The sequence below is a fragment of the Apostichopus japonicus genome, chromosome 22, assembly GCF_037975245.1.
Source record: "Apostichopus japonicus isolate 1M-3 chromosome 22, ASM3797524v1, whole genome shotgun sequence".
NCBI classification, from domain to species: domain Eukaryota; kingdom Metazoa; phylum Echinodermata; class Holothuroidea; order Aspidochirotida; family Stichopodidae; genus Apostichopus; species Apostichopus japonicus.
The window spans coordinates 2,156,971-2,174,617 of record NC_092582.1 but is presented as its reverse complement, the minus strand read 5'-3'; the positions used below and the strand labels follow the sequence as shown (position 1 = coordinate 2,174,617).

General features: G+C 36.3%; 1 protein-coding gene across 1 annotated transcript in view; it reads right to left on the bottom strand.

The window, feature by feature from the left end:
- LOC139963804 (LIM homeobox transcription factor 1-beta-like) overlaps nucleotides 1-17,647 on the bottom strand; it is a 72,469-nt gene that overhangs the window by 37,080 nt on the left and 17,742 nt on the right. Inside the window, exons 2-3 of the mRNA XM_071964983.1 lie at nucleotides 14,184-14,297; nucleotides 10,046-10,241 (exon numbers count right to left, since the gene is read on the bottom strand). Of these exons, the coding sequence (XP_071821084.1) occupies nucleotides 10,046-10,241; nucleotides 14,184-14,297 (310 nt within the window). The remainder of the gene's footprint in view (nucleotides 1-10,045; nucleotides 10,242-14,183; nucleotides 14,298-17,647) is intronic.

Here is a 17,647-nt window from a genome sequence, read left to right as displayed (position 1 = left end):
AACTCCTCTCTAGCTTGTGTTTACATGTCATGCATTTCCGATGGATTCCATTTTACGCTTTTTTTTTCTTCTGTTCTGTCTTTCCTTTTATATTTTCACTCTATACTTCTTCTTCTTCCTCTCTCTCTTTTTCCTTTTATTATTCCTACTGCACCAGCTCAAACGGTTTTTGGATCCATTAGGAATGTTCTTGGGTATATTTGCATTAAGCTGAACGGTCGTTTCAAAGTGCCCTCCACGCTTTTAAACGATTTGTGTGAGACTTACATGTGTGTGTGTTTGGAGTGGGCGATGTATTTTATAGATAGATATAGTGCAATATTAAAGCAACAGAGCGTTAACATTTATCACGACGATCACGCCCCCCCCCCCTCTCCCCTTCCCTATCAGATATGAGAGCGAGGGTATTGTTATAGTTATACAGTTATGTCATATAGGAATACCAGTAGGGGTCTGACCCAATATAGGGGTGTAGCAGCAAGCATTCAATTAAGAAAATGTTGTCATGAAACTGCAGGTTTAGCGACATTTTACAGGTTTCCGGGTCTTCTGTCCAGGTATGCCTTTTTTGGAAACAGTGCAAACAAAAAGAAATGGTACTTAGGGAGTGGGGGGTGGGGAGGGGCATGGTACGAGCGAGTGTTACTTTGTATAAAACTTTGTTTTAAAGTGAGTCGCAATTTCGAGGCACTGCCCTTATTTAGCTTTAATATATTGATAGTGTATCGCACTATCATCATCATCATCACCATCACCATCATCATCATCATTGTTATTATTATTGTGAATTCCTATTCTTTTGGCGTTCCATACAACACACAGTTACCGCATTTGCTACGCATCCTACCTCATTGCTATTCAGTATACTGATATGACATTCAGCCATACCAGGTGGCTACTAGAGTAGCAGCTCCCTGGCCATACAGTTTTCTACATCTGTACGTATATCACTAATGTACTACTGTATCTGTGATAGTTAGCCAATCAGTCACTCGTTTGCGGTAGATTTCTCCAGCTGTGTCCTTTGTTAGAACTGTCACTTGAAAATCTCGGCTACGAGGCTTCATTTCCTACGAGAGTAATTCCCATTACGTAACAACGGAACAAAGCAAAGGGGAATAACGCTGCTTTGTGAATTGAGTTCGCTATAACGAATTTCAAAACAGAAGTTTGAACGATATCGTAGTTTGTATAAACAAAGAATGCAAATATTTCATAAGTAGAAATGTTGGCGGAGGGGGGGGGGGGGTGGTGGGGGAGGGATACGGTCATAGTACAATACAATGTTGACTTTAAAGTCTTTGTGATATATGTTTGGTGTATCATGGGGGTATCAGTTCTTTTCTACTCGGGCCAAACCAATTCCAATTAACCTTTGCCAAAACAAGTTCATTGTCTTACAGTTGTCAAAACTAGCATGCAGTCAAAAGATTTACTAACCACAGCATATATAAGTGTATGTATATATTGACCGTGTTAGCTTCAAGTTCACAGTTTGAGTACACATAACTTCATCAACTTCAAATTTTCACCTCGGGAATTTGCCTTGAAATCATAAAATCATATCTCTTTAAATTTCCCATCGCTAGGCCTACTTTTTGTGGATCATCGTTGGAGCCCTTTCTATGTGTTTGTCGCGTCTCGATGTTGTTTTATAATTCCGCTTCCTCAATAAGAAGGTGAGGCCGACATTCTCTTTCAGGCTTTCTTTGTCAACCTATAAGTGAAGGCTCTTCTTTCCTTTGATTTCATCGTCTTCTCTTCGTTTCTTAACCTTCTTCTTCTTCTTTTTAAAGGTCATTTTCAATCTCGAATCAAAATCTTTTACAAGCAGAAGGGACCCATCGAGGATATGACGAAATCGTTTTAATGTCTTCGTTCATCTGAACGTATAAGTTCAGCGGCGTTCAAAATAGTTTTCCCATTTCCAAAAGAGATTTAACCTTCCGCCGTACGAAAAATCAAAAGTTCGCGATAAATTGGTTTCTCCACACCCCCTCCTCCTTGCCCAAGCGTTTACCCCAGTCCATTGCAGTTTTTTTGTTTTATCTTTGAATCCTCCAAAAAGTTGTACGAAATTTGCTCAATTGCTGCATGTGTATAGGACTGATAATATTTCAATATATACATATATAAAATATATTATATCAATAATATAATATAATATAATATCTATATGTTTATAATGGACAAGTCTGTTTTCCATTTCCACAAGATTTAAACTTCCGCCAAGTGTACGGTACAAACTCATCAGTTGAAAATTCTTCAACATTATTTCAAAAGTTTCAAAATGTAGCACAATTTTTCATCTAAAGCACCCAAGATCAATGTTCCTAAATGTACCAAAACAAAGGGGGAACCCCTCCACTTAGATCTCTAAAAACATAACATCTAGCTACCCCCCCCCCCCCCCGCACTAATTACCAGAATGTTTTTTTTGTGTTAAGGACACTATGCGATTGCTGACGTTTTCAATACCCTGCCATATAATATGAAAACAATTATCTATCTGTACATTTGCAGTGAAATTTAAATTTACCTACGTATTTATATAAAGACAAGTATACATATCGCCATATCTAGCCTATATTCATTTCAAATACAAATATCATACATAGGGTTGTTATTAACTTAATTATCATAAATATCGTGTACTTGGAAACTGAAGAAAAAATGCGAGTATTTTTTCCCCCGCCTGTGAATGAGACTGTGATATTTTCTGCTCTATTGGAGTTCATTAACAGCGGACTGTACTTTTTTGTAAATCGTTTTTTTTTATAATTAAAGACTTGAGAAATAAGACAAAAACTACGTTGAAGCGGGATATTGTATACGTTACGTGTTGAATGAAATGTATGTCTGGTGATGAAATTGTCACAGGTGCTTTGAAAGATGCAAAATTGGTTATACTTTTAAAGGCGCGTGGATCGGGCGATAAATTGAAGTTTCATCAGTACAGTTTAGCGCTCGCTGGCAATATTTCTAAACTGTTGAACAAGACAGAATCCGACAAGACACTCACTTAGTATAGAGCCTTGGACCAAATGCTCTACTCTAGAGACATTATAAGAGTTCTGTAGAGGGAGAATGTTTTCATATATTTTTCACCTTTTGTTTTTGTCGGCGGCAGAGGCTTATATATACAGAGAGGTTTGCCGATAGGATGAATTAAACAAAGCAGCATCGTTAAAATGCTTTTAATGGATCGTCTAAAAAATAAGGGCCAACTTCCATCGAAGTCATGTTTGCTATAAGCTATATTTTACGTCAGAACTAACGAATGCAGTATATAGTACTGAAGTTAGATAAAAACCATATTCAAATTCCCAAACGGATTTTACTAAGTCACTACAGCCTCTTATGGTATAGACTAATGCTCAGAGGGTGCGTTGTGTTTGTATATATACGAAACCGTCACATGCTATATGTGAATGGTACATTAAAAGTAATCATAATGTTATATCGTAACATGTTTGTAATGTGAGTACAGCGGGAGCGAGTACAAATGCAGCCATGGGTACGAGTACAGAACCATGAATAAGTACACGAGTTTTAACCTTTGATGAGTATCGGGGTACAAACCAATGAGTACGAGAAGAGTATCAATTAAGAAAAATGTACTCGAGTTAATGGAGTACAAAATATGAACTCGAGTACGCTACACGTCTTGTTAACTTAGTACGTATAGTGTTGCATTTGCGTTTCACTAGGTCTTGCATCGGGGACAACGGAGGCCAGATAATTATACGATTGAAAAAAGAAAGAAATAAAAACACTCTAGCCTGTTTCACTTTAGTACATTACACATTAGTAGGATGAATCGTGATGAAAATAGCGCATAGTTTGAAAGTGCAACGATAAAAACCAATAACTCTAATTTTGAGGGACACAAAATTTCATGTGTAGAATATCTTTTGAACCGTGAGTAACTCGAGGTAAACTAGTATCAACATTTTGATCAGGACATACGGCTACGACTGAGGGGAATCCAGTATACTTGTAAATAATGTAACATCGCTAAAAGATATATTGGGACAATGATGCACTAACCTAAATATAACGATAATACAACTACACAAGAACTGTATTTTGGGTCGGCCTGCATGGCTGTCTGTTGAGTCGTGGAGTAAGGCGTTTATCATTGTAGTAATCTCCCAGCATCAACGGCATTAACGCAGTCAATTGCTGCTGTTAAGTCCAAGAAGGTATACAACACTCAAGTGTTATCTCATTTTGAATTCATTATCAAAATGCTTGCGTCAAAAAATTGTTAACAAATTCATCCTTTTAGAGATTGATTCTCTATTTCTACGATTTTTCAGTATGATTTCACATCTTCTTTGATCTATTTTGTTTTTCATAAGGATGACCAAGAAAAAAGAAGGAGAAAATTGCACTACTAAGTGCGACATAATGTCTATTAAAAGTCCCTAGTGAAGCACTACCAACCATTTAAAAAAATCGGAACTTTTAAAAAGTGTTTTAAAAAGGCGAAATTTATTTTTGGTCCTTAAATGATTTCTTTTTTATCCCGTGCCCATGCAATCTTTTGAGCAGTCTCTTACTTTAGCGTCAAGCCTAAGCGGTCTAGAGCTAAATTGGTAAGCAAACAATCCGTTAAAAGCTCTTCCATTCGGTCAGCGCGGCGCAGCTCACAAGCCAAACCAAGGAAGGTTCTTAAGCGGTACTAGAAGTACTTTAGCTAATTTAGCGGAAATCTAATAGCCAAGTGTGTTTAAGTCGGGCCTAGAATGTATAGCAAGACATTTTGCCGCGATGGCATTTTCCCTCATGCACCAAGTGGAAGTGCATGTCCCTGGGGACCGTTTAAGAGTGGAATTGCTCGTACATTTGGCGGGAAATTCTTAGCCGTCGGCAGAATCATTCATCTGACAACGACGAGATTTTTTTCCCCCCTCTCTCTATCTCTCTCTTTTCTGGGACATTTTTTTTTCTTCTTAAGTTGTTTAAAAAAAAAGGAGAAGCAATTTATAGATAAAAATACCGACGCAGTATACTGTATGATGAACATCTATATAAAATGTTTAAGTATAATCAATCGGATATGAATTGTGTCGTCATAGCATATATGAATCACATACCGTGACGAGTGCGTGCATTCAGGCACGTGGGAGTCTAAAGGATCACGTGACCCGATAGAAAATGGAGAGAAAGTTGACAAACAGCTGTAACTGAAATACAAGTACATAGTTCGATAACTAGTACATTGAGCACAAGTCAAGTTTTCCCTTGATATGAGTATAAGAGGAAGATTATACACCGCTCTTAGCAACAACTACAAAATACAGCGAGTACTTGTTTTTGGACTATACTTCCTTATGCTACTCTTAAAATTGTCTCGAGTACGCAGTATGAGAACAAATTTAAAAATGATGAGTATAGGAGTACACATGTTACGATGCAAGATTAATAGGCTCACTTAACAAGTCTGCATACAATCACCGAATATGCCCTATACCTAACCAGTCCTATTTTGCTAATGCTCGAGTTGGTAGGTTGAATATTTCTAAAGCGTTCCACATAATGTAGGCTTCTCGACTTAATATTTTGTAAATGATATGACGGACTAAATTTGGAACTGAACTGAAATTGAACCGGCTAAATTTGTATTTGTTCTAACTCAAATATATAGATTGAAACTTTCAATCTAAAGCTAATACTAGTCAATCCGATTCGAATTACTAATGAGGTTGAAAGATGTTTATAGTCTAATGCACCGTAAACAGTGTCTTCCAGAAAAGGAGATATTTGAGGCAAACATCAGACCAATGGTAATACGTATAAAGCAGTCTGTTATTGCATTCGGTACTTTTTTTCATAGTGACAACATTATGACGTCATAGAAATCAATAATGAAAATTACAAAACATTACTAGTCGTTAGCATTGCTCGTAAATTTAACATTTTGGGGGTTTTGTTTCATCTTCAAGTGGTCCTGACCCTTTAAATTGTTCTATAAGACATTGGCGGAATGTTCAATATTAAACTAATAACGTATGTGACCATTTATCGTTACTTTCTAGCATATTTTGGGGAGAAAAGCGACAACATCCTTCACCTAAGTATTATCAAACACATATATTAGAGAAACAATAAAGGTTTGATTTATTTCGATTACGAAACAATACAAATGTCTTCTTCTTTTTGTCTGTTTGATAATGTTATCTCAGTATACTATTTATTTCAATTCATTAGAGTAGATTTTCACATATGAATCCCAACCAGCATATATAGTGTTATGTGAATCGACCCTCAATAATTGCCAAAACAAAATAATAATAATAATAACACTATTGGAGTTAAAAGGGATGACTTTAAGGCAATGAGATATCTAACAAACCATTGAAAAACAATTACTATAAGTGCACTTTATTGACATTTCATTATCAACTCAAGTTATAGATTTCTGAGATAGATAATATCCTATCAAATAACGCAGACTCTTCATGGAGTGAAAGTGGTTGCACTATTTTTTTTTTTACATACCCCATTTGGTCGGTGTCTTAGAAGGAACACCAAAACCTTTTGTTTCTAGAGAAACGAGATATTTCTCGTCTAAAATTATGTCTTAAAAATATGCTTTACAACTTCAGCAGAACAAATAATGTTGTTTTCATCCTTGGGTGAACTCATACTTTCTTCTGTGTCTTTTACATTAGCTACGAAAGAACTTCTTGTTTTTCTAACTATAGACCTGATAAAAAAGCACTTCCATTAACAAGTAGGTCTGAGAGAAGTTTAAAGGAGTATTCAATGCATTTAAAAAGAATTAAATAAACTAAAATGAATGCCACGAAAGCCAATATAAATCTATATAGAGAACAAACTGCCCTAAGAATTTTCGTTTCTTCTCGCCCCGCCCCTTGTTTATTATTATTATTATTATCATTATTATTAATATTATGATTTTTTTTTTGGGGGGGGGGGCCATGGACAAGTCAAACGTTTTGAAATATCCGACCGACTGAAGCAGATTTGTTTGTATGGATGGAATGCCTGGTCTTCCTATCGCCTAATTTAGTCAAGTATGTTAATAATATTTCAATTGTGTGAAATGGCCCCGACTGGCTACTTAGTCTTACTAAATTAAATTAACGTTGCAGCATCAAAGATTCGATTCTTCCTGGTAAACTTCGTCGCATTCTTCACATTTCTGCCTTATAACTCCATAAATTTTACCTCCAAAAGAAATTAAAGCTGGAGAAATATAGGGCATGCTATTGAACACATTCCACAATTTTAAAATACGACAAAGAAGTATGAACATCGATTTGATGACGTCACATGTGGATGACGTCACCCCAAACAGTAATTGAAGTTGACAGCTTGTCTGGTATTGTTTGAGAGTCATCCATATCTGAAATGTGCAAGTTACGGTTTGCTACATGATATAACAACAAAAAACACAAGCTTCATTCGGTAAACAAAAGCAACGCTATTCGGTAAAAATCGAACTCAAGTAGAATGGGAGCATTTGTGTGTGTTTGTATGTATGTATACGGTTTCCTCGGCGCTCTCTACAGCATTTCATGTAACGCTTTTGAGCCTGATCTTCATGATAAAGATGCTGGGGGAGGTGCGGGGCGGGGGAGGGCGGGTGCGGGGGAGGGGGGGGGGAGGGAACGACTCAATTATACCTCTCTATTGATCTTTCTTAATCTTCCAAAATGGTATAAAAAATATCGGTTGTTTGCCCGTATAGGGGGATATGTTCAAAAGTTATTTCCAAAGCAATGCGCAATGCATTGCGAGCACATGTGCATACCAAATACAAGAGAGACAAAGAATCATCTCAAGCCCAATGACGTTTATAAAACTCCGTAGCATTTATGAGCGTGCATCGCCGCTACAGACTATAAGCAATGACTAGACGTGCATGACCCACAACCCTAGAGAGGTGACCTTTTGCGGCCGCCGGGTGGTCGACATAGTTCTGTGCTTCACAGACTGTATGAGATAGCCAAACTTGGTATTTAACACCCCACGTGGGACGAGAGGGACTTGAAGCAAGCGGGCGACATTCCACCCGTAACAGGCATTCTTGCGTGTTCCAACACAGGAACTCTATCGTAGTATCGACATGTACCCCTATCGAAGCTGCTGGAAGGGACCCGACTGATATCCACTGTACCGAGACTTACACGGGATCATATGCATAGACTGCAGTCCGCAGTGGTATGGGACACTAAATAGAACGTATATGAACTCACAAATTCACCACAGGAAATCCTCCCTGCGCTCAGACTACGCGTGATGGACGGTAGGAATCAAGATGTTTGAATAAAAAGCGTTTAAAATTAAAGATTATATGTATGTATGTGAAATGAGGTATTGTAGCCCATTTGATTAATGATGTAGCCCATACTATGCATGTAAACATAAAAAGGTACCCTGATTTCATAAATGCTTTATCATAACATTGTCAGTGGGACTTATATATTTTAAGCAAGGGTTAGCAAGTATAACATTCCAGAACGACATATTTTCGCACCCCCCCCCCCCCATTTCATGCTATACGCCAATTATACGCCAAGAAACAATTGGACAATGTTTCTCTGACACGGTTACGGTTCGAAGTTTCTCGTGTAACCTTAATTAAAAGTGTATCTTACCTACTATGTATCGTTCAGTGCGACTAACTAGTCTATTTGGCAGCTTAAACATTCGATATTTTCTATTTTTCAATTTGTCCTTTGTTTGCACTGCTTTTTGTTTCTTTGGAGAGGTGGGGTGAACGGAAGGGGTGGGGGGGGGGGGGGAGAGGTTACATGGGCCACCCTGTTCTTTTCCTTCCAGAAGTAAGTTATCATCAACTTAAGTAACTCTTTCATGTTCTACGTATATACAGCCAGATAACAATAGGGTTGTGTGAATGACTTACACTTCACTGTATTCACTTTTCACTTTTAGGGTTGAACAATATCATTCACTTTTTTTTATGTAACATAGACAGCAATGTCTATAGAATCCGTTTTCCCAAACCGTATCTGTTCTTATACATTCAATTATACCTGTCTGGGCCCACTATAGAACTTGTCTTTGTTAACAAGAGTTCAAACAGTCCTTTGAAACGATTAAGGTTTCGTGCGTTCAATTTCAAATGTTAACTCAACAAATAATACCACCTTTCTCGAAATGATTCGCAAGGACCTCTAATCCCTACCGATCACCTAACGGTCACGAAGACTCTCCAGATATCTTGTAAGTTATCACATTGTCCTCTTCAACTAAAAAAAAAAACAGCTGAGTCGACTCAGGGAGCCTGACACACAGTAGTGTCAACTCGACAGGCCATGAACGCAATCTCTCTTTCTCCCGTCATTCTCCTCACAGAACTTAAGCATTGGCTACGTAAACAGAGCACATGCATTTTGCATTTTCAACCATAGGGCACTGATGTTGCGAAGACAAAAAAATTGCACTTTTAAGTTTAAAAAAAAGAGGAAATGGGTACTGTTATGAGTCAGTCACTGCACTACTGTTGCATCGGTATATCCTACCGCACATGTTGCTTTGCCTTCAAATGGGCCTATAGTGTTAATTATCACCTATCCTACCCTCTAATCTATACGCCGTATCTATACGTCACACGAAGAATTTTCAAAAGGTATACTGTAGCCTAGGTCACCGTTTCATCAACTTAAGTCCCATAACCCATGATATTTTGCGAGGACTGAGCCACGACCCACCAGACCCCCCCCCCCCCAGCCCCACCCCTCAGAATCGCTGCTCAGAGTATATGAAAGCTAGCTCGGATTGTGGACGTCGACAAAGCTCCGAACGCTGTAGATAAATTTCCGCGACCCACCTAAAAATGTTGACGACTTTCTTTTGAGTCGTGACCCAAAAATTTGGGCACCGTCGACGTAGACTAGATGCAATTTGTTCTCAATACTTCATTTTTCTTTTCACTCTTTCGTCAAATGTAGTAAAATAAAATATAAAAACTAAAAAACCGGGACGAAAATATCACGTGTCAAACATGGAAAACTGAATCAAAGAAAGAAAGAAAAGAATGTCTTACTTTTCATAATCTGCTTTGCAGTAAAGTTTCTTTTCCCTGGCAAAACAGGAATGTGTGAGTTGGTCTTGACAGACGCAGCAGTGAAGACAATCTTCATGCCAATAATAATCCATAACTTTCATTAAATAACGATCTTCTATTGGCTGGTCACAACCAGCGCATATTTCTTTAGGTGGACGCGGGTCATGTCCATTTGCTGAAAACCAAAAAAAATGAAAACAAAACACAGATGAACAAAAATCAATTTGTTTTTAATTTTCAGAGAGAGAGAAAACAAAACAAAAGAATATAGAATTAGAAAGCAAACATCAGTCTACATCCTTTCTACAAATTTGAATGCATTTTTCCCCTTCTTATTTCATATTTCATATAACAGTCAATGTAGACGATTTGTTTAAATGATTATCAAAACTAAAATGATTTAAATTTCATCAAATGTTATGTCTGTAAATTTCATGAATTAACAATAAGCTTAAATGGATGGACCATTGTCTTTATTTGATTTATTAATATATCCGTATAAATTACAAACCCAAGATGAACTAAATCATACATAGACCTAAATATATCACTTTCATTCCATTTAGTGGACAGGATGTGGAAAGACATTAAATATTACACCCGAAGTGATACTATTCGTTTGTTGGTGTCTTCAACAATGACGTCACAGAATTAACCACTTATTATGCCCGTTTTTCACAACTTTACCCAGTCACCATGTCCACTAATAAAGATGAAGAATTTCGAACTTCAGTTTTCGTCTAAAAAGTAACGGTCGATTGAGTTTCTTTACACAATCTTTGCTTCTCGTTGCGAGAAAGCAAACGACTGGTTGTCTAGACTGTCCAAGACGTCGACACTAACGGGACACTGTTTAAGGTTATTGTTCACTGATTGGATAACCTCATAAACTGCTCCTATCCAAATATTTATGGCGGGATAAACTGGCAGAACCGTTACTGCAGTCTAGATGTCTTAGAAATTTATCACCGTCGTGTTTTTGTTGTGCTGTTTGAAATAATCAAATTACCACTATATATATATATTTGATATATATATATATATATATATATATATATATTTGATACATATATATATTTGATATATATATATATATTTGATATAAGTATATATATATATATATATATATAAATATTAAATATTTCCCAAAATGTTTCCCAAATTATTTGAACTAAAAGCTGCAGAATATATGACGAATTGTGGAAGGCACTATACCATTATCGATAATCTCACGGCATGACAAGTGCATGATTTTGTTTTTTTTTTTCTCCTCTGTTTTGGCACTGAGCGACAAGTCTACAGGAGGCTCCATCCCGCGCTAAGTATGTACTTAACGGTTCAGCTACTACATGGTGCTATTGATCGTAAACTGGTCTTAATGGAATGTGAAAATTCCACTACGCGTCATAACTCGACCACTCCAGGCTATATACGTGGTAAATGTTTTGTACTGCATCGCGCAAAAATCCTATCTGCCCATTAAGGGGGGTTATTAGGCAGGTAATTCCTGCTTTAAAGTTCGACAAGAAAGATTACAAAATGAACAAATTACACGACTTGAAGGTCACGCTTACTTGACAGAGAGTTAATTCATATCAATGCATGATCTTTAACACACAGTTATAAAAAAATTAAAAAAAAACCGAAAAACCAAAATGGATTCATCTACCGTGGACGAGCACAACGCTGTACCCTGCAGCAAACAGAGAAGGCCATGGGTCAAAGTACTTTCTTGTGATTTCATATGCAAACCGTTGTAGAATTGCTTTGGTCTATGCAAGTCACACATACTATGCGATTCATAATTAATGACGCGTAGTTGAGCTTTTCATTTTCAGTGGTATAATACACTCAAAGTAGTCATAAGTGTAGAACATCTTCAAGAGTTTAAATGGTTTTATATATATATATATATATATACGAACACCATTAGAACTATATCAAGACATATACTGTAATATATTTTAAACTTTTGCCGGTTCTTTTTTGGCATCTATGAAGCCTAACGTGTATTTTCTTTCCATAAAGTTTAGTATTAAATTATATATTTCATATTCAGGCGTTCGGGTCATGAAAGTACATCCATATACGTTTTTCGCCAGATCTATCCGTTGCCTTACAACGTCCTGGGTCGCGTTAGCGTTATAGTACAGCAAGGGAAAAGGAGAGACAACAAAAAAAACCGTCATTTTTTTTTACACCACTAAGCGATTTTCGTGTGCGTGCGTGGTACATTAGGCATGGTTTTAATCACATTTGGTGCAGTAATTACTAAATACCGTGAGCCAAACAGAGTGCGCGGATTTAACAAGTTTTTTACAACATTTCAAACCATTCGACGGAACAATTGTATAATAATTGTCGTTTGGTTGAGCTAAATTTGAGCAAATTTAGCTCCTTTCTGCATGTGCCCTAATTCCATATAAATTAAATCAAAGTGAGTTAAGACAGGTAAAACATATATATATATATAGCTCTACATAAAAGACATCGCTGACAAGGGGCATGGAATGGCCACGCCATTTAGGAACACCTGTGTTGGAATTAACGCTACTTGTGTCACGGCTTAACAACCAAGAAAAAAAAAAAGAGAAACGCAAGATTTGTTTTGTTCTTAATGGGATGCAGAAAGTTTCTCCCCCGGGAGATGCTGCTACGAGATAAATAGATCTCAATAACTTTCCCCGTGAGACTCCGCCAAGCGACTAAATGAATCGTTTTCAGATGCATGTGAGAAAAGCCTAAATTCTCAAATCCATTTTAAGAAAAAGAAAAGAAATCCGGGCAAGAGATTTATGAAGCAATGGCAAAAAAAAAAAAAAAAAAAATACTACGTCCAAAAAATCAAGAACAGAGTAGGCTGTATTTTCTATTTTGCTTTTGCAAGGAATCGACGCGCGCTCCGAATGTCCCTGTTAACCCGAAAGAAACGGTAATATGACGCGCTGCAAATTGCGATGTTATATATTATGTTTATATCTAGACCTGCTGAATACATATTCTAAAGTTTTCAAACGGGAGGGAGAATTATGACAAGCACTCATGGTTTTACAGCTAAAGTGCTGATCTGAATGCGTTTACATTAATGATAACGAAGGTTCATACACAAAACCAATCAATTCTATACCAGTTATATGTCGCAGTTTCGATTACATTTCTCATGTGTTATAATATAATATATATATATATATATATTTATATATATTTTTTTTATCAATGTACGCTTTTAACAGGTTACACACATTGGTTAAGGTTAAAGCGCTGTTGATAGGTTCAAGAAAGTTTGTTTATAGCCGTAAAAAGGAAGTGAGAATAAAAACATGAAATTGAGAAGAGACAAAATGGAATTCGTTGACGGGAATTTTTTCTGTGATAAATGGACTGACACTAAAACCACTCAAGGCGATACCTACAAGTGCTATGGTGGGGGGGGGGGAGAGAAAACAGTTAACGGTTTTTGTTTCGGGAGAGGTGGGGAGGTGAGGGGTGTCGGTGGTGAGGGGTAAATGCGTCAATAGAAAAGGTTTAGGATAAAAGTGGTTAAAATATTTTCCGGAATAAATAAGATTGAAATATTGATATAAAGTTCTGTATTTACAAACTGCAATCCGTTGAGGATACAAAGAAGGACATAACACCCCCCCCCCCACGCACATCATCCCTGGTCCCTACCCACCCTCCTTAGACAAAGTTTCGGAATTAGAACCATATTTTGAATACAATTGAACTTAAATGACAAGTACATTCTAAATTAATAACTCGATAAGTTTATTTTAAGTTTAAGGATAAGTTAAACAAGTTTAAGGAGTGTTAGCTCAGTGGTTAACGCCGGTGCCTTTCAATCATAAGGTCCCGAGTTCGAGTCACTCCAAGATTAATGTATGTCGTCCAGTTACAGAGTTGTTGAGAATTGACAATTCATAATCATGAACGTTAAATATGAATCTAAGAGACTGACTTCGGTCAGCTTGCGGCTTTGTTAAGCCAATGAGGCTTCTTCGCGAGTTCCTGCTTGCAGGAGGATCTTAAATACATACATTCATTTGCCTATTGGACCCGTAAGGAGGGTATTGAGGCTAGTGGCCCTGTCTATATGATTGTATATACGGATACGTACTTAAAGGTAGGGACTCGTTTGAGTCTGTTGGGCTACTCAACGGTCCATCTTCGACAGTTAAGGCCATACTTAATGCTGATCCCGTGTCCGTTAAGAAGTCTGAACACTGCTCGTCTGTGGAAGATAAAAAATCAATAATGAAAATAAAAATTGAAAATGACAACAGAAGAACAACACAAACACCATAGTTTTTAGTTTATAACATTAAGGCATCGTTTGAAGTATTGATTGGGAATTTTACCAAACCTAACGAATATAGCTGGATATTAGATTCTGATTAATCAAATTCAGACACTCGCTAATATGTAAAAACAAAGCTTAAAGAGCGATTAATTAAATGATTCCACTCGATTTTCTTTACATTTTGTCGGCCAGACACTTTTGTTCATATTAATATTAATCACATGAAAAATGCCAAAATTTATCATTTTTTACTCCGATGTTTCGAACAAAACATGGTAAATGAAGCACGTGAAATGGAATGATATTTCAGCTTCAAAGAGCATAAAAAAAATATCTGAATAAGCTCACAAACCTTCTTACATATCAGGAGAGAAAATGCCAACAAGTTTGTGGTAGCGATTTGTGATATTATTGGAGTACACAATCATGAAATAATGCATATTCCAATAAATATTGTTTATTAACTAGACTGATTTTTTCTTTGTCCAATCTCAAAAATTCAGAAGAATTTCCTAAAGTTTATTTTGTATGTAAAGAAAACAGTAAATCAAGTTCACCCCCCCCCCTCCACATCACCGTCCCACCCCTCCCTGCCTTTGAGTTGCAGTTACTGTTAAACCAAAATTTCCACAATCAAACACTATGTCACAATTAAACACGATGCATTACACGGGGTAAATTGCTCCCAGTTCAAATTGCCTACTATATAAGAAAATTTAGACCATTACCAAATTAAAAAAAAAATTCTCCAACAGTGACTACTAATTGAAACAATGACCAAACTATGCGACAGCTAATATTAAACAAGATCTTTTACCCTTTTTTTTTTTTTTTTGTTACTTTTGTTACGGTCATACATATAAACTTGAAACTTTCTAATACTGTCGTACCCGTTACATCAAGTAAAACACCAAAATGGGTAATTCGAGTGGTCATTATCACCAACTGTGACCAGATTTGATAATTGCTAACAAGCTATTATGACGGCTATAACATCTACGGTTCTCACAACCTGTGCAAATTAAAAACACAGCAGGGAAATGGTACTTGAAAAGGTTACGTGAATTAAGTAAACATAAAACCCACTAAAAGCCTTTTAATTCCTTACTGGTCTATGAAAGCAGCTTAAAATGCATGAACAAAACAGTTACTGCCACTTTTACTGCCAAAAATTAGGCTGTATATTGTCTTTCTCGGTCTTGTCGTTTTACGTTTTTGTCAAACTAAGCTTAGGTCATGTAACCTAGCTTAAAGAGATATTCCTGTGCATGGGAGTAATTAATTGTTTTATGACATTTGCTATTAATTTTCTTCCAGGTTTAAACAGCATCTCCACATTTCTCCCACCCCCTTTTTTTGAGGGGGGGGACGTTTGAGTAGAAGTTTTCGAACGTATCTTGTAAAACTCATTTTCAGGAAATATTGACTCGAGAAATAATTGAGCAGATCTCAAACCAAACATTTCGGAATCTACAGGTAAAAACCTCTGTTTTGTTGAAATAGCACAACAACACAAAACATAATGTTTAAAGCTCGATCTCAAAGCGATATGTAAGGAACCTGATCACCAGACAAATTAAACTATTGAATGCAGCGGTTCATAAATATAGGTTATTAGAACCAATCCAACAGTTCAAACGTCATGGAATTTCTTAGTCAGCTGGACGGATATCCAAAAAATGCTTGAATATTATACACTACTTGGTCAGAGCTATACGAACTTAAAACCCAACGTGTTGCTGATTTAAACATTTCAATTATACTCAAGTCCCATTTGGGGGAGGGGGGGTTAATGTGGGTGGGTGGGGTCCTTTCGTGAAGGGTTAGATCTGTTGTGTGTATACGAGACTAATTGTTTGTTATCTAAGATGTACGCGTTATATCATTTTCAAAATAATCAAATATTCAAAATAGTATAGACCCCGTAAATCGTCGTTCGGTGAAATATGTATCCGTGTAAAACGTATAAATCATTTTGACAAATGAGTCCCAATATGTGTTTTTAGGCAGGGATGTTGTAAATCCATAGGCGTACTCAACACTTATAAATTTCCACCACTGTAACTTCTAAACGGTAAAGTAAGATAGTATAACACAAACCGTGATCAAGATCAGTTTTTAGTCAGCCATGTAATAGCTATGTTCCTAAAAGTTAACAGGAAATACAATTTCCATTTTTGTTATTATGATTATTATTATTATTTTTTTTATCGTAGTCTCTTTGTTTGCGATATTTTCACACGTTTTCATTATGTTTATGTTATCTTTAAATCACAGTGAAATAACAAGTAAAAACAGAGACGAAAAACAAATAAATAAATGAAAAGGAAGAAAAGAAACGAAATGAAATGAAACGAAGGAGACGAATGGATCACCCTAAAACCGAAATAAACGAAATATTTAGAGAGCAAGGAAACACTATAACCCTATATATACACCGTACAAGTAATGTGGTGTCTCAAGTTTGTTTAATTAAGTGATTCTATACGCCATTAAAGCAAACATAATTGAGCATTTCCGCATGAAAGCTTCCCGAGCGTTTGTTATTTTTGCAAAAAGAAAAATCGTTCGAAAGAATTTTAAGGAACTCGTGTTTGTCCCGAGGACATTTCAAGTCCACCCTAAATGCAAACAAAGAAAGAAAGAAATAAATAGAAAAGAAAAGAATAGGAAAAAAACATGGTTGATTGAAAGATAAAATGAAAACAAAAAAGATGGAAGATTTCTGTTGAAAATATTTGGATGATGCAAGCATTTTTATGAAAACAGAAAAACGAGTATTTTGGTCTGCAAAAAACATTGTTTTCTTTTTTCAAGGCACTGTGTGGAAATAGATGAATCATTTTGGCACCTTTTTTATGCCAATTCAATATAGGAAACGTAGCACATAGTTTAAACTATATTGTAAAAGACAGAGAGCTTGAAGAATCCTGCTTTAGTCCAACTCCCATCTTCATATACTTCCGTATTGCTGCACACATGACATGTTTGTTTTGGTTGAATTTTCCAGAATTTTTTAGATTGCGCATCTACAAAATGTATCCGTTGGTTTAATCCAGGATTTCACAAATACAGGACTGATATAATTTGAATATATACTGTAAAGGTTTGCGGATGAAATAAAAATAATATTAATAATAATGATAAATTAAGAAAATACAAAGTTTGTGGCACACAATTTTTGCTGAATTGAATAGTTCACGACCAATCAGTAGCCAAATGACGTTGAAACACACGATTGTCTTAGTCCGATGTTAATATGCAAATATATAGATTGGCAC